This window comes from Pungitius pungitius, chromosome 2 (genome assembly GCF_949316345.1).
Source record: "Pungitius pungitius chromosome 2, fPunPun2.1, whole genome shotgun sequence".
Taxonomy (NCBI): domain Eukaryota; kingdom Metazoa; phylum Chordata; class Actinopteri; order Perciformes; family Gasterosteidae; genus Pungitius; species Pungitius pungitius.
The window spans coordinates 17,903,254-17,921,556 of record NC_084901.1 but is presented as its reverse complement, the minus strand read 5'-3'; the positions used below and the strand labels follow the sequence as shown (position 1 = coordinate 17,921,556).

Here is an 18,303-nt window from a genome sequence, read left to right as displayed (position 1 = left end):
GGATGATAAAATCAGGCCATTACGTGATTTTTCTTTTTGCAATGCATGCAGTTACCACAATGGCAGCTGCTGCTAGGTAGAACGCATAAAACTGCTTGTAGGAAAAAAATGCTTTTGCCTTTTTATGTGCGATATCAGCACAAAGGAGCTGGTTTACGTACCTCACTCAATAATCAACACATGAAACAGAACTGTAGAGAAGTGTGGGTCATTTCATTGGTCCGTGTGTATCCGCCCAACTCGTTTAAGAAGATTTTGTATTTTCTGAAAGAAATCGATTGATGGTATTTGTGCTGCACTGTCAAACCCATCGAAACCATGGAATATTTATAGAATATTGTTTTCTGCACTGCAGTATCTAGTTTTTGCGCCATCACCATCTGGTCTTTTAGCAACCAGTATTAAGAGGAGAGGGGTGTTTGGATGGCAACCAAAACACTGCAGACCTATTCAGGCCAGCAACATGTTCAATTCAACTTTCATTAATTAAAAAAAAACACAGACAAATCCCAGAGAAGAATAGTCTGTGTTATTGTCTATATGCCTTTTTAAATGACTTCCTACTTTACTAAGTGAACGTCATACTGTAGTGAAGAAGACTTCAATCGGGAACTTGATGTTTTACTGAGTGAGAAGAAGGGTCATTTTACGTCTTTTCGCCCCCTGATGGCCAGTAGAGGGAATGCATGGTTTGGGGCACCCGTTTTTTCAGGCCTTCATTTAATTATATTTGTATTCAATATATGATAAACATACATCTTGTTTAAGATTTCACTTTATTACATATTCTGTTATCCTGATGTATTTTTCTTCTCTCTTCTCTTGATAAGTTGATGAACAAAAAATAATTTCACCTCTACAAATAAAGAACTGAAAAGATAAAGACCCCCGGCATCTACATGACCCACAATAAAACTGTTATATTTATTATATATTTCAAAGCAGCTCAAGATCCTCAAGAGGCTGCTAGCCTCGAGCAGAGATGAGGAGCATTCCTGGTGACGCGCCGCATTTTACCTTCTATTCTTACGCTTTTCCCTTTGAGGCCACAAAACGGCTTCATTCCACGTATGAAGTTCCTCACGAGGCCTGTAAACAGCCTTTGAGTCCCCCCTTTAACAGACTGACATCGCCCGGATTTGATGTGGAGGAACGTGGCTGTCCTTCACGGAGCCCTGACCTCGTCTCCACACTTTGGGGGTGAAGTGGGGGGGGGGGGGTGCTGTGGGTTGAAACGGGTCCGATGGTCCCCGTGTCAGCGGAACTCCCTGCAGCCGACGTGGCTGAATGGAAAAAAACCCTCTCAAAGCAAGTTAATGCGTAATCTTTGAACGATGTTTTCATCAATCACGTGTGTTGTCGACACTGCGTGCATTTAACATTTACACAGCGAGGAGTGTAATTAAATCCCTCACTTGTTATCAAACCCAAACAGCCTCATCTAATCTCACAGGGGCCATTTGTGTTTTCATAATTCCCATCACCGCTGCTCCTCACACACACACACACTCACACACACACACTCAACAACACACTTTCTCCTTCACACATAAACCCCTCACACATCACAACATGATCTGCTAGCTCTCCATCTCACCCACCCGGCTCCCCTTCTCCCCCCCCCCCCCTCTCTCTGTTTTAGGGTAATGTGAGCCAGCAGCCGAAACACATGGGTGGGGAGGGGGGGGGGGTGTTGATGTATGGTGGAACTAAAGCAACCCTGCCGATCGATAATGTAAACAGGAGCGAAGAGAGGCGGTAAATAAGGCCGACTCTTGACAGAACTGTCTACCTCAGGTGACTGAGAGAGAGAGAGGAGAAGTAGAGGAGAGGGGGGGTGAGAGGAAAATCCAATAGAGGGAGGGAAGGAGGAATGGAGGGAGGGGGTGAAAAAAGGGAGGGATGAGAAAGACAAGGAAGTAGGAGAGGGAAAGGGGGGATTGATGGAAGGCTGGAGTGCAAGAAGAGAGGAAGGAATAGTTGACGAGGGGACGGGGGGGGGAGAGGGCAATGAGGCGAGAGGAGAGGTGACATGACTGCATGAGGTAATGGTGGAGGAGGGAGGCAGGGGGAGGAGTGACGACTAAAGGACGTGGAGAAGGAAACAGAAAAGGGATGGAGAGACAGAGAGGTGAAAAGATGATGGAGAGGGAGGAACCAGCAGAGAACAGATAATTGGGTTACCAATGAGGAACAATTACCAATCACAGATGACAATTCAGCTTTTGCAGGAGCGTGTGTGTGTGTGTGTGTGTGTCTGTGTGTGTGTGTGTGTGTGTGTGTGTCGAGACGCTGTAGCAGTGACATTAAACAGATGAAATGTAGATGAATGACCAGCAAGTGACCCACTGTTGAACCGCACCAGATCAACACACGCACACACAGTACCCCACATACACACGTTAAAAAGAAACGCACACACGACAGCCGAGTGCACAACGACCTAAACAGTTGGGCACCATAGAATTGTGACTAATTGTTTTGAGTTTACTGCTCTTTCTTCGTGCTCGCTTGACGAAAGGAATTAATTTCCTCAAATTAGCGTGTGCTGATCCGTCCGTGCTGCTGTTCTGAGAGCAGCGTTCTGCACACACTATAAATAAAGCCTCCGCCGCTCACTCAAATGGTGAATCACAACAGTGATTCATCCTATGGCCAGATGTTGGGAGCTTTTACTTTGGCGGGTTGTAAGCCAGTGTTTGTTTCCTGATGGGACGGTGTAACACCGGGTCTCCTTCAGGTTTCTGTTAAGCTGTCATTAAGGTACGAGGCCCATGTGTTCAAAGAGCTAACTATCATCCTCGGGAGGTCTCGCTGAATTACTTTAAGCCGTAATGAAAACATTTTAGAAACGTTATACCGGTGAGTGCATTGTTTTCGTTTGTGCGAAGGAAAGACAGACTGTGTCTCTTGATATCTGATGACTGCCCTGCGGCTCAGCGAAACGGGTCCGCAGAGCTCAGATCTGGAAGACGTGTGGCCTGAGAGAAGGGGGGGATAATTCAGGGAAATCCACCTCCACTTTCAAGCAATAAGCAGGAAGGGCCATGACGCCTTGGTGATCTATGCTATTGCAGAATATGTCAAATAGCCACCTGGATGTATGAACAGGCTTTGACTGCGGCTGTACTTCATATCTTCTTCTGTAGGTTCATGCACTCAGGCGGAGTGGTTTCTCTTCTTCATCAGCCGCTGGTTGGATGAAGGACCGTCACGCTGCGCGAGACGAGTTCCTTTTTTCAGTCTTTCTGTGGATCTCATTTTAAGCAGCTGCAGTCACCGGTGCACTCTTTCATCCACGCGCTCCTGGTCTCGGGGGGGGGGGGGGGGGGACTCGGGAGTCGTCAGCTCTTGTGGTTTTTTGATAACATTCCTTTGGTGTAAAGCTCGTTTAATGACTGCAGGAGGACTGATTCCTGCTGAAAGGGCTGCCGTGCTGAGAAGAGCACGAGGCTATGAACATTACAAATAAAACCAGCAACCACGAGTTGTTTCTCCTCCGTTCTCTGTCGTGTCTTTTGTTGTCTTTCAGCTCACTATTTTTGGTTTTAAGGTCTCCACTGATGAGGTTTTCACAGCTTGGGTCGGTGCCGCTTTAAAACCACTCCTGGCAGCTGTCGAACTATGTGGCCGACGGCTGGGTTTGCCAAACCTGCATCATTAAGCGGAATTATGTCAATGAATAACTCTCCGCAAATGGCCAAAATGTCCCGAACAAGTCAGTTCCTGCAACTTTAATAATTAAAATAGTCAGGATAATGTTCGTTTTAAAGCTTAATGTTAATGCAAAGGCCATTCCTGCAGGCACATTTTTCAGTAAATAAAATGATTAAAAGTACACTTTAAAGAGTAATTCCACACTACATCTGTTGTACATCCAGTCAAAGCAGGGACACATAACTTCATGGTGTATGGTTAATTTACAAATACATAAAAATAAAAAAATATACTTTGTTGTTATGCTAACCCTTATGCATTATTTAAACAGCACATTTATATAACACTTCTTACAGATGTTCCGTTTCAGAAGTTGACCTATTATGTGATGGAATCTAGAATAAACCACATTCATTTATATACAATAACCTACGACAAAATGATCAAGCATGTTTTTGATTTAAAGGGATGTCATCAAAATGTACTCGTGCACTCGTGTTAGAGAGGATTTAACAAAAAGTGGATTTATATTGAAGCTTAACTAAGAGTTTCATCTATTTCTGCTTTGCATCACACAGGCTTTGTTATTAGGAAAATAACCCAGTAACATAGGCTTTTGACGCCAGGAGCTCTTTTCCACTCCCGGGCTGCAAGGAGCAGATCCTGCATGGGTAACCTAATATATTTTATTGATCTTGGTAAGATGGCACACAATTGGCTTGTCGATGGAAACAACTAAAACTAATTCTAACGAGAAACCAACCCGTGAAGTGTGTCTGGGATTCGGACACGAGAACACGCATCTCATGCCTCTGTTTTCAATTTCTGGTTTTGAAATAAGAGAATCAGATCGTACTTGAAGAAATCTCAAACCTTGTGTTAAACCTTTTTGCCTAATTGGCCTCCGAGGCGCCGCATCAAAGGGCTTCTTCCAGGCTGCAGCGTCCGTGTGTGTGTTTGTGTGTTGGAGAGTGACCGTGGTAATGTCCATTTTAATCCAATTAATCATTGGGCTCATATTGTTTTGTTTTGTAAAAGAGATAAATCCGAGGCATTGAGCCAATGCTGCTGGTGAGATGAAATATTCAGGTAGATGTCAGCGCCTTAAAACAACAGGAAGGTAGTTATTGTAGTTTAGAGGCAATAAAGACGCCTGAGTGCTGCTGTCATCGTAACTCAACTCAAATCGGAAAACACACAGACCCACACAGACCCACAATACCCACATTGTCAGTGTGACTTACACTTTACCGGAAAATGTTATCTGAGGTGACCACGGCGAGTGGCCGTCCATAAACCCCCTGAGATTTTATTTTTTATGGCAAATTAATGGAAAACAAGTGCAAACACATGCATCCAGACCGTCGTTTATTCACACACAACCTCAAAAACACATGTTTCAGCTTCCCGAGGCAAAGTGTGGCCATCGTAGACCCCGGAAAAAAAAAACTACTCATCTGTTGGAACATTTTTTAATCCAGACTGAAGCCATCTATATTGGGTGTGGACGTCGTTCGAATCTGCAACCACTGCATTTCCATCCAGTAACGTCAATGAACTCGATCCAAGAGCGGATTGATCCATGGAGGAGGAACCGATCATTTCCCCCCCTTCCCCCTTCCGCTCCTTCTAAGGAGACTCAAAACTACATGAGGCGTGTTGTTGAAGTGGAATTCATTGGGTTTGTGTGTCCTATCACAGCGATGGTATTCACACTGAGAGCAACCCACTGAGCCTCATCAGAACGTGTGGACCACATTTGTCCACTTTTCTCACTCGGCTCCTGGTTGTGACGTCCCCTGTTTGCTTCCGTCTCCTCTGCCTTCCGTTCAATACACTTCAGTTTATGGACAATCTAATTTAATCAATTTGTCCAAAGTGAAATCTTTCTTCAAGGTCCCGAAGGAAAGATACGCATTCATTAACAGAGAAAGTCTCACTGAGTCACTGAAAAACATGCAAAGATTTGATAATAGAAATGGTAAAATACGTTGTTGTTGCAAATTTGAGAGACAAAAGAAATGTGATTTTTAGTTGATACAAGTGCTTAGCTTTATAATGAGTAAAACATTTATGTGAGATTCATTTAAAATCAGCTAGAAGAGGACATAACACATCCTCTGGCAGCCATATTGGAGTTCATCAGCCCTTGGCAGTGGCAGATAATGATTCCGTTAGGTCGCATACTTTGCGGGCTAATTGGCTAGAAAGATTATTCTGGATCTAAATTATTGACTTCATAATTAATGAACAACAGCCACAACATTCTCCTACAGATGTCTCAGGGTTTTTGGCCCTGGTTAAATATTTAAAAAAGGACTTGCATGCGGCATCTAAACCTCTGACGGCGGCGCCTTAAGGGCTTCCCGTGTGTGCTGTAACTATCTAATGCTGCCTGCATAGGGGTCATCTGCCACCCGGTTACAGGCAATTCAAACAACGTCTGATCACATGACTTCAGTGTGTAGTGTGGCAGGAATGACATACTGGCATCACAGTCAGAGCCGCTGCCCGGTTGCTGCAGGCCTGAGGGGGGGAAACGAGTGCGTTTTGCTCTCTTTTGATTTTACACTAAAAAGTCTTCGTCCGCAGCAGTCTGGGGTCAAACGCGGAGGAGCGATGATGCACGTCATCACCATGTGCATGATAACGTAGCCATGACAACGCAGGACAGTCTTGTGACAGCAGGATTGGTGTCTAATTAATAAGAATAATTCACTCATTAGTGGAGTGTTTTCAGTACTTGCATGTTGTTAAATTCTAAAGTCATCTCAGGCTACCAACATACCAGCTTAGTTTTTAATTATAGTTGAATGAACTGATCCTATTTTATTAAATTAGCATGAAACGGAGATGAACATCCTTAGATGTTACTCTGGCTGAATTCACTTTGTATTTCTTTCTGATACGAGGCGAGTTTTATGATACAAACCACTGAATAAATGGGATGTTGGACTGGGGAGATTAAACTGGAGATGTGTTGCACTCATATTTTCCATCCATCTTCATATCCGTCGGGCCGGCAGTGCGAAGTGTTTCATCTTCTCATCTCTCCCGCCGTCTCTCTGCAGACGTGATCCACACCGTGGGGCCGATGGCACAGGGAGGAGTGGGAGAAGAGGAGAGGAAAGCCCTGAGATCGTGCTACGAGAAGAGCCTGACAGCAGCCACCGGAAACGCCGCCCGATCCGTGGTGAGGACGCAGGGGTGATGGAAGCTGGGGATGGTTGCTAGGGGACAAAAGGGACCTTACAGAGCAAGGATTGAGGGGAGGCTGAGTTGTTTGTTTTAGGGAGTTCTGGGGGGGGAAACTTGGGAGATTAGCTTAAGCAAGAGAGGTCAAAGGAAGGGAACCATAGAAAACTGAGAGGGGAAATTGAGAAAAAGGGGACAGATGAGAGGAAAGGAGGTAAAAGAGAGATGGGGATTCTTCAAAGGACGCTCAGAGAGAGAGAGAGAGGGAGAGGGAGAGAGAGAGAGAGAGAGAGAGGGGCGAGCTGCAGGTAAGACTGCTGTAAAAAGCTTTTACGATGCACAGCAGGCGGTGGTTTCACAACAGAACGAGGTGTTAAAATCAAACAGGAACTCCAGCACAGCATGTAAATACCGTCTGAGAGTTTGTAGTTTGGCGACACAAGAGACGCCGTGAAAAACAATTTGAGTCGATCCGTTGCAAACATCCGTCATATTTACCTATATTTATATCGGATTTATTTTCAATTAGATGGCCCGAGTGTGTAAACTTCGAGGCGTAATCACAACCGTCCTGATTCATTTCTATATATGGGTTGAGCCCCCCATACCCCCCCCCGTTGAGTCATGTGTACCTTTCGCTTTGAGGAACCTCTGAGTCGAGGCTGCTCTCACCCCCCGAGTTGCCAGCTCTGCAATCTGGTGGAATGAAGAGATCTGGAGACGGCGAGAGGCTGCTGGCATCTGCTCGGGCCGCACAGACTGACAGCAGGTTGAGAAGCTGCCAGTTCCAGTTTACTTTGAAGCTCACTGGCTGCTTTGCTCCACTTCGGCGCCGTGTCACGAACCCGTCTGAGAGGCGTCGAAGCGACTTAAAGGAAGATTTGAATAACAAGATAAATTGACAAATAGGACGTTTTTCTGGAATAAGGACACAGCGTACATTCAGTAAATACTCACCATCTATGAGCTTTAGTTGATTCTTGGGTAAAGTTTGACTCCTTTAACTGCCTCGCTCAGTTCCTGCATCCTCTACTTGTCGCACAGAGGCAACTTTATCAATGTATTTGAATGTAAGTGAGGGTGGACAAAGTATGTATAAATAATATATTTATATTTATATATATATATATATTATACACATACATACATGTATAATGTATAAAGGAATGCGTCTTTAAATGACACAATGGTTTGTTCATTTACCTTCAAACCTTCGTTTCCGTCACCAGCAGAAACCACCAGCCACCAGGACTGCAATGTTGTAGATAATATCACAGCGAATAGACAAACGCATGAGGAGTCACTGCACAGAAGATGATTGACAGCTGGATCTTTAAAGAGAAGTGGCGGTCAGAGCGAGAGGAGAAGAGAAGCTGCCGTAAAAAGCAATTAGGGGAGAGATTTCGTCGAGATGCTGAAGAGTCCTTTCTCTGAGTGGGCGGGATGGAAGCAGATTATTATGTGATCAGCAACCGACTGTAACCACTTTGTTTGTCATCTTCACCCTGCAGGCTTTCCCCTGCATCTCCACTGGAGTCTACGGTCAGTGTGTGCGTACGTGTGTGTGTGTGTGTGTGTGTATTTGCTTTATACTAAAACAGATGCTTTTTTCTTTGTGAGAAAAAAAAAAAGAGAAATCAATTTCCCTCCAACAACAGTGTTTCTTTGTTCCTGTGTTAATGCGCCGCGGTGATGTTTTCCATCACGTGCCCGTTTCCCGTATCGGCCCGTTTAAGCGTGACACATTATCTCCTGCTGCCCAGGGGTGGTTCTCAGATTAAGGCCTTGGATTAGGACCGGCGGATTAAGACAGATTAGGCCAGAGATGGTGTGAGATTGATTGTAATCCCCCTTCACACTGGCAGCGGAGAGAGTGAAGGAGAGCGCTTAAACACTCCCAGGGGAGCGCTTGTGTGGGAGGGCCGGCTGTAAACACGTCTCCCCGCGTCGCACCAGAGCAAAAAGAGCAAAGTTGTGTTGACTCGCTGTGTGCGCGTGTTGTCCGTCTCGTCCTCTCTGGTTCAAACGTGGAAGACGAAAAAAAGCTTGTTCTCACTTTGAGTTGACTGAACTTTTTTACTGAATTGGAAGAAATCTCTGTCTGTATGTTGGTCCTTTTGATTTGCTTTACAACTAGAGGTGAACACTGTGGGTTATGTGCTGTTAACTGCTCCACCGCAGAACGGCATGCTGGGTACACTGGACCTCTGTCTGTCCTTATTCTTCCATTTTAAATAGACTCTTACTGGAACTACATTACTTCCACTGCACAGTGCCTACCGTCCACATGAAACAATGCTTTTTTTTTCGCTGCCTTTGCCGTAGTCGGATGAGAGGAGCGTCACAGTGGTGGAAAACAACGTCCCGATGCACCCAGGTCTTACACTGCACACCTGCTCGCACCTGCTTGTGTGTACTTTTTTTTGTTTGTGTAGGATATCCACCGGAGCAGGCGGTGCACGAGGCGTTGGCGGCTGTGAGGGAGTATCTGGGTGAACATCATGGCGAGGTGTGTACGTGTGTGTGTGTGTGTGTGTGTGTGTGTGTGTGTGTGTGTGTGTGTGTGTGTGTGTCTGTATGATTGGCCATTTTCCCCCTTGCATCTCCTCAAGGTATTACTCCTTTCACAGCTGTTGTGTTTGTTTCCTGGTGGGAGCGAGGAGAAGGGTGCACGGAGAAAACACATACGTGCACGCACACAGTGACACACAAGTATACATTTAAACACACACAAGTTCTGTCTCTTTTTGCTCGTGGCCAAGTCTGCGTTTTAATTGGCTCCTTGCGGGACTAAACCCGACTAACACAAACACAAACACACACACACACACACTTTCTCTCCGGAGGAACAGGCAAAATGATGGAACAGATGACTGAAGGGCAGAGATGGGGGGGTTGTTGGGGGGGGGGGGGGGATTTGAACAAAGAGGAAACTTTCCAATCAGTCGTTAACACGCTCTGAACTCTCCTCCGCTCTTCCTCCTCTACTCCTCTGGTCTCCTCTTCCTCTCCTTTTCAATCTTGTTTCTTTTTGGTGTCTAACCGCTGCGCCGCGTCCCCTCCCCTCGGAGGGTGTTGACGGTGTTGACGGTGTTATTGTTAGAGTCCACGTCTCTGGAGTCTGTGCGGCAACACCGAGCGGCCGATGCCGTCAGCCACGGCGAGCTCGGCGAGACGAACGTTTAAGGCGTTAGAACGAGCATTAGACGCGTCCGCTTGTTGAAATACACTCACCGGCCACTTTATTAGGTACACCTGTCCAACTGCTCGTTAACACTTAATTTCTAAGCAGCCAATCACATGGCGGCAACTCAGTGCATCTAGGCATGTAGACATTGTCAAGACAATCTCCTGCAGTTCAAACCAAGCATCAGTATGGGGAAGAAAGGTGATGAGAGTGACTTTGAACGTGGCATGATTGTTGGTGCCAGAAGGGCTGGTCTGAGTATTTCAGAAACTGCTAATCTACTGGGATTTTCACGCACAACCATCTCTAGGGTTTACAGAGAATGGTCCGAAAAAGAAAAAACATCCAGTGAGCGGCAGTTCTGTGGGCGGAAATGCCTTGTTGATGCCAGAGGTCAGAGGAGAATGGCCAGACTGGTTCGAGCTGATAGAAGGGCAACAGTGACTCAAATAACCACCCGTTACAACCAAGGTGGGCATAAGAGCATCTCTGAACGCACAGTACGTCGAACTTTGAGGCAGATGGGCTACAGCAGCAGAAGACCACACCGGGTGCCACTCCTTTCAGCTAAGAACAGGAAACTGAGGCTACAATTTGCACAAGCTCATCGAAATTGGACAATAGAAGATTGGAAAAACGTTGCCTGGTCTGATGAGTCTCGATTTCTGCTGCGACATTCGGATGGTAGGGTCAGAATTTGGCGTCTACAACATGAAAGCATGGATCCATCCTGCCTTGTATCAACGGTTCAGGCTGGTGGTGGTGGTGTCATGGTGTGGGGAATATTTTCTTGGCACTCTTTGGGCCCCTTGGTACCAATTGAGCATCGTTGCAACGCCACAGCCTACCTGAGTATTGTTGCTGACCATGTCCATCCCTTTATGACCACAATGTACCCAACTTCTGATGGCTACTTTCAGCAGGATAATGCGCCATGTCATAAAGCTGGAATCATCTCAGACTGGTTTCTTGAACATGACAATGAGTTCGCTGTACTCAAATGGCCTCCACAGTCACCAGATCTCAATCCAATAGAGCATCTTTGGGATGTGGTGGAACGGGAGATTCGCATCATGGATGTGCAGCCGACAAATCTGCGGCAACTGTGTGATGCCATCATGTCAATATGGACCAAACTCCCTGAGGAATGCTTCCAGCACCTTGTTGAATCTATGCCACGAAGAATTGAGGCAGTTCTGAAGGCAAAAGGGGGTCCAACCCGTTACTTGCATGGGGTACCTAATAAAGTGGCCGGTGAGTGTAGTTCCACGGCGTGTTTTTAAGGGGCTTTATTTTTTTGTACCGTCAACAAATAAGTCGGTGAGAGTTTATTTGCATACGGAATGTTCACCCGAGGAGTTTTAATCTTTAATTGAACCCGCTCCATTTTGCATGTTTTCCACAGCGTTCTGTGGGTCTCACCTCGGCTTGGAGAGCTGTAATAAAGCAAAATAAATAGAAAATGACACGCCCAGTAAGACAAAGAAAGTGGACTCGAGACGCGGGGAAAAGGCCCTGCATCTGGTGTAATAACAAATGCCTTGAATCGTTTATTCGTAAGTCTCCAACTAAACTTCTGCAAGAAAGTAAAACCGCTCGAGTTTCAAGGCTGTTATATTTTACAAATAAGATTCCTAGTTGACCCAAAAGTGAATAATATTAATAAAACAATAAGGCCTGTGAACAAGTACAGAAGAACTGAACTGACGACATTAAAGATGTCATTTGGATCAGATGAATATGGACACAAACTGTATAAATAAAAGAACACATCACAAACACTGAAGTTTTTACAGAAGCTACAGTTCCAAAATGTCCCGGTCACGTGATCTTCATCAGCTGGCATTGATGCTTTGGAACAGAGCCAGAGATCTGGCTTCATATGGCTTCATATTTCTAGATAAGTGCAGCAGTTTTAATTTAAGGTTTCTATTTGTTAAAGTAAGTGCTGTGGTGAATGCCGACTTGTCTTAGAATATGGAAAGTAAACGATGCTTTTCATTGAGGCAGATTAATAAATGTCAAAGTGATGTGCCTCATTTACCAGTAATCCCACATGTGGTGGAAATTAATCATTTTAACCTCCCAGTGAGAAATAACAATGATGCAAAACTCGCAATGAAATTCAGCTGAATGGAAATAGCTCTTTCCCAACGGATGCTTTTGAGATCTAACAATAAAAAATGTATTCACAAGCTCACAATTCTGAAATTCTGAATCATTAAAGGAAGGTCAGTGAGCCGTAATGTGTGCAAGATGTGAAGATAAACGTTGCAGTGCACAGACTTCTCCAGGATTCTTCTTACAATGGTATCAAAATTAGCTCCCACCCGCTGCCACCATTTTACATCGCTCCTCCTAAAGGCTTCTTTCTCAATGAGGCAGCCTGAGAAATTGTCCGATTGGATGCGACTCTGTGTGGAAGTTGGAGATTTCCAACCTCAGCCCCGGGGACGTAGTTACTTCCATCACATTTCCATGGCCTCCCTTCCGGCCTCCATTCACATCCTGGAGGGTGACGGTAATTGTGCAACAAGCATTCGCCTGAAAAACACAGGCTGAGAGCAATGGCCGTTAAACTTCCACACCGAGCAAATAATAAACAGCTGGACTTTAAACAGCTGGACTTTAAGCGGCCCGGCCGCGCTCGGAAGGAGAAAATGTCTGAACCTCTGCAGAGACATTAGGGAGGTCATAATGTTTGTAGCGGCACACCGGGGAGCTTAAATCCCCTGGAACATTTCTGTTTGCTATAGCTACAGTAACTTTAATCATCAGCCTGCATGCAGTGCTGCTCTCTGTCCCGTATTCTCCATGCATACACACCACCACACAGAGTATAATGTAAATATTATAGGCTGCAGAGATCCTGGGAACACGGGAGCATAAAGGTGGTTTATCGGCATAAAGTAGCTGCACTCACTCGGCCAGGGTCTTAATAATATTTGAAAGCCATTATCTTTATGAGTGTGTGGGAGTGTGTGAGTGTGTGTGTGTGTGTGTGTGAGAGTGAGATATGCTCTGTGCTGTGGCATGTTCATAATAGGAAGCTAATAGAAAAGTAAAGGACTGATGCATTAGCTGCCTTCTCTTGTATTGCTGCAGTACAATGACACACACTGTCATATTATTTCCCCCCTGCTTTTGATGGATTTGCATGATTTCATATGCTTGTGATAAAGGTTGTGTGTGTGTGTGTGTGTGTGTGTCTCAGCTGGACAGAGTCATCTTCTGTGTCTTCTTGCCGACGGATAAGGAGCTGTACTTGCAGACCCTCCCGCTCTACTTCCCTGCTGGTGAGTAGTCGTTCACACACACACGAACGCACACTTGGACACACAAACGCACACACACTTCCATTTATGCAGTGATGACTACTTAGCGCTGCTCAATTTGATTTCACACACACATGGAGACATGTAAGGCAGTGTGATAAATACGCTGCTTCGTCCTCTGTGTGCTACTTGCACACATTGGTCATTAGAAGCAACAGTATTAATATGTAGCACACTTAATTGTGTTTAATTACATCAAATGAACAGTGTATCCACTGTCATATTAAACCTTTTAATCCACTCTGAAGTGGGGTAGTTAATGCACAGATCTACATGTAGCCAGAAGGATGCATTGTGGGATGACATATTCGTATGTGGATGAGTGTGAATTGAAGTGTTTTACATCTGGTTTTACAAAGTGATGAAAGTGTTATTTTGCCCCCGAAAGAAAATCAGAGTTGACACAAAACATCACATGCCAACTCACATCGGCCGTAAAGTGTTACTTACAAAGTGGTGACTTTGGTGTACAGATCGAAGCACAAGGTGAGCGGAGACAAATGAGTGAACAATGACGTCGTCTCTCTGCCACTCTTCTTCTCCTGTATAATGGCACCTGCCGGGAAAGCTAGCACCACCTGACGCTTGTGTCAAGGAATCAACTCCCGCATAAAGAGAGTGAATAGAAACACGCAATCGTTTGACTTTGCCTGTGAAAATGATCTGAAAAGGCGATCAAAAAACGCGTGCCGTGTCCACGTGTGTACTTCACTCCATCAAAAGTAAGGACTGTGTTTGGTCTGCTTTCGGATGGTCAGCCTCAACCCTGGTGTGAAAGGCAAATGTGATGTGAGGAAACCTCCAGCGAGGCTTCGCCCCTCAGTTAAATATTGATTTCTGTCCCTGCTGGGTTCAAGCAGCTGCTTTGTGAATCTGATGCTGAGCAGGAAAGAAAAGGGTGAAAAGATTTTGGAGTAAATTAAAAGAATAACTAAACATTTCCTCCTTTGATCGGGACGTCCTGTCTCATCAAAAAAGACTAAACAAAAGTCGTGTGCCATCGGACGCAGATTTATCTGAAATGTTGAATGTAGTTTAGTAAATACGTAAATTTCAAGTTGGCTCGAGCAGTGGCGTGATGACTTCACCCATTTGTTTTGATTACACCTGTGATTGATGGCGTTGTATCGCCAAGCGCTCCGTGCTCCTGAACATGATCAGTCATTTACTCAATTATTCAAATTAAGCATTGGTCTTACAACTGCAGCCTTAACCTCGAATGTCCCGCTTTACCGCCGCCATAAATCAAACGCACCTCTCGCCTCGGGAACATTTTTGTCTGAGAGGTCTCAACCATTTCGTACTCTCTGCTCCGTTAGAAAAAGGTTTTGCTTTTGTTTGTTTGGCCGCTAAAAGCCGAGACTCAAGACCAACAAAACAGGGTCAAAGTCGCTGCAGATTTGCACCTCCACGAGGTTTGTGCAGACCGCTCGATCCCGTCGTCTAATTTGGTAAACCTCGAACATTTATCTGAATTATTCAGATGAAGCCGAGTCGCTTGAACTCTAATGTTCTCTGTGTAAAAAGTTGGCGATGTGAACAACTGTGGATCTGAATTAGTGTCTTAGTACAACCTGCTTTTAGATCTTACTGAGCAATTAGAGGAATCCAGCGTCGTTCATTTTCATGTTTAAGGGAAAAATAAAAGATGAAAAACGGGGGGGAAAGAAACAAACGGGGAGGGGGGGGGGGGGGGGGGGACACCAAAGATAAAGTAGCACACATTGAACAAACAAGACCTTGCAGCATGAACATGCAGAAAAGTTCGGAAAATAAAGCAGAGAGTGTTGCGTTTAATTTTAAATGGGAGGATTTTCATGGTCTCCGTGGCACTAAAGGAAAAAGCATGAGAATCGCCTGTGGTGCTTGAATATATCACCCTGTATATCATGAATATGCCTGCTGCTTCACAGTTCAGCCATATGTGGATATTACGCATTTAACGAGATCTCCGTTGTACAATTCAGTATGCTGTAAAACAACAATGTGGTAAAACAAAGCAGACATTAACAAATGAAAACAAGGTGAAAAACACTCTGTGAACTGAAGATTCACCAGTGACCAGACGGACAGGCAGTCGAAGACGGACAGAGGGGCAGCTTATTAAAAATAAGAGCAGAATCCAATCAACTCTGCAGCAGTATCTCCCACATGAGCTTTTGAGTCAGACGTTCGGTTGTGCGTTTTAATTTATTTATCTTTCTGCAGACTGATCCGAACAGTGGGGGCCAATACCAGGAAGGATTTACTTCTTGTTTCAACGGGGGCCTCAGGGAGATCAATAGCTGCGAATAATGGGATCTCAAACTGCGATGCCCTCGCATTCTCCATCTCGTGAAGTAACCTAAATATGGAGGAAATGTGCTGTGTTTTGTAGATAAAAATGTAACTATGACTTAGAGCAGAAGTAGCAACCTCGCAGGAAAAAGACAACTATGGTGGTGATATATATGTATTTAATCTCAATAATCCTATGAAACCTCCAGAACCAACACTTGATCCTACTAAGTATTAAGTTCCATCCAGACGCTGTTAAAAACATGAACCACACTCGTTACTAGTTTGTTTTCAATCGATCCAACATGCACTGTTTTTTCTGTCGAAAATACTTACTACGCCGTTGGTTTATTATTAATCCACTGCGTAAAATAGTCCCTCTTGATGTTTGCTGAAGTTTGTCTCCATCTGTTTGAGGAAATTATTGAAACCATGAAAATCCTCCACAAAACTACATATTTTCTAACTCGTTTTAAGGGTTGAAATCAAATTAATGATCACTCCCTAATAAAAACAATTTCTGTTCGTCCTCAGCACCTCTGTTGGACATATTCTGCACTCACGTGTCAAATCTGTATTTTGGCATTAGAAACGTTTTGCAAAGCCTGAGCGGCTTCTGGCCGGTGGAGGGAGGGTTTTCTTCGGCACCGGATGGGCCTCACACGTCGGGCCGTGGTGACTTTGAGGTCACGGTGTGTCTGTGTTGTGCCGATTGCGTGTTCCCCTGCAGTGTGAGAGCTTTGATGTCATGATCTGTTTGTCAACTTATTTATATGTGATGAATACTGGGACATGAATCCAGCTTCAGAGTCAAGATGGCCTATTTTTATACCTCTGAACAAGCTGCAAAGCATCAACTCTTCACTTGAAGCATTAAAATCAACACTTCTTCACAAGGGTTGGTTGCCTAAAGAAGTTATTTTCCCAAAATACAGGTGTGTCCCTTGATAAAAAAAATTTAAAAACCCGCCCCTCACTAGCCGTTGGTTTCTTTCTCCTCTAATGGATCTCCAGCATATTTTGTGGCAGCAGCGAGGGAGCCCGAGTGGTGCTTGGCTGGTACATGGACTGGAACTGTCTGCTGCAGGCGGGCCTCCAAGCTCCCACCAGACACCTGATGTGTCTCCAACACCTGGAACCTGCCGCTCCGCGTGTGTGTGTGTGTGTGTGTGTGTGTGTGTGTGTGTGTGTGTATGTGTGCGCTGCCGCGTTTCCACTGTGCCTTTAGCCACGTTGGACTAATCCGCACTAACAGATCCCTCTGAAGCTACCAGACGCTCCAAGAGCCGAAGCGATATCGACTGATGCGTGACCAGCGTAAAGAGCCCCCCCCCCCCCCCCCCCTCTGTTTTACAAGGTTTTTCTCGTTTGTTTTTTTCTCTTCCAGCAGCGGCCACAGTGAAGAGTAAACTGTGAGGGAGTGGATTGGCCAGACGCGGTTGCTGTGGATACGGACCGCTACGCTTCTACATTGTGATTCCTCCTCCTTGTTGTTAAGAGCAGATTAAAACCTTTTTCAGCGGGAAGAAAACTCTTTAATGGATTTTTCAAGTGCACGCTGGCTCTTCTGCAGATGTTGATTAGTTCCTTTTTTTTTCCCCCACAAATGATTGCGAGACGTATTGTGAAGGTGTGACAGTATATTTATCATTCTTGTGAAGAATTTGACCTTTAGCTCGCACTCTAACTTGACCTTTCTTGTCTGTCATCAGTGTTGCATCAAGCAATGAGTTATGCGTCTTGCGCTATTTAAATATTGGAATTCCACTGTGTAAATGTGTGCGAGACAATGGAGGGAAAAAAAGCTCATTAAAATGAATCACACAAGCTCCTGTGTGTATGAATTGATTGTTGCTTGGGATGCGGGACGAGTCAGTGAACCCGGGCATCACGGGGAAACACTTTAAACCAACATTTACTTCCGAGCTTGTGTTCTGTAGTTTCTAATCAACGTTTTACCTGCTCTTTAAGTAGTAATATATTACTTTGACTTTCATCCCACAGTAACCACAAACAACCTGCCACGGCGGTGCAGACGTACAGGGAGGAAGGGTACGTCGTTTTGGGACAGAGGATGTAAAGTGGTTGAAGGGGGGGGGGGGGGGGGGGTAGACGACAATCTCAGCCGGAAAATGTGAAAAAGTTCCCCTCTCATCCGCCACAGAGGGACCTGCTTTTCCTCCGCGGAGCTGTTTGATTCCCTCTCCGTCCCCTTCGTGCTCTTCCTCGCTGTTTTCACTCTACAGGATGATGGAAAACATAATAAACAGATGGAAGAGGGGGCGGGGGGGGGGGGGGATAAAGAGACAGAGAGAGGAAGGATGCAGCGAGTTCAAACAGAGAGAGGGGGAGGAAAAAAAAAAGGTGGGGATGAGAGGATTCAGAGCCGGAGGGGGGGGATGCAGAGATGGAGGGAAAAAAAGAGGGATGCAAAGCGGGATGAACTCGTCTCAAGCGTTGCGTTTTTTTAATAAGCAGCAGGCTGTGAAGCTCCTCTCCAACCAGTCACTCTGAGTAATGAGAGAGAGAGAGAGAGAGAGAGTGAGAGAGAGAGAGAGAGAGATTACTGATGGGACAGTGATGAAAATTGGTTGGAGGATAATGAGTCTCTCTCTCTCTCTCTCTCTCTCTCTCTTGCTCTTTGTGAAAATG

General features: G+C 45.2%; 1 protein-coding gene across 3 annotated transcripts in view; it reads left to right on the top strand.

Annotated features, from left to right (window-relative positions):
* Positions 1 to 17,478, top strand: part of macrod1 (mono-ADP ribosylhydrolase 1) — an 81,048-nt gene extending 63,570 nt beyond the window's left edge. For 2 of the 3 annotated variants that reach the window (XM_037460031.2, XM_037460029.2), the window contains 5 exons: positions 6,729 to 6,850; positions 8,364 to 8,394; positions 9,288 to 9,361; positions 13,254 to 13,335; positions 17,039 to 17,478. In XM_037460031.2, the coding sequence (XP_037315928.2) occupies positions 6,729 to 6,850; positions 8,364 to 8,394; positions 9,288 to 9,361; positions 13,254 to 13,335; positions 17,039 to 17,067 (338 nt within the window). In that variant the 3' untranslated portion in view covers positions 17,068 to 17,478. The remainder of the gene's footprint in view (positions 1 to 6,728; positions 6,851 to 8,363; positions 8,395 to 9,287; positions 9,362 to 13,253; positions 13,336 to 17,038) is intronic. The other variant, XM_037460030.2, reaches the window with a different exon arrangement.
* Positions 17,479 to 18,303: the final 825 nt, after the last annotated feature.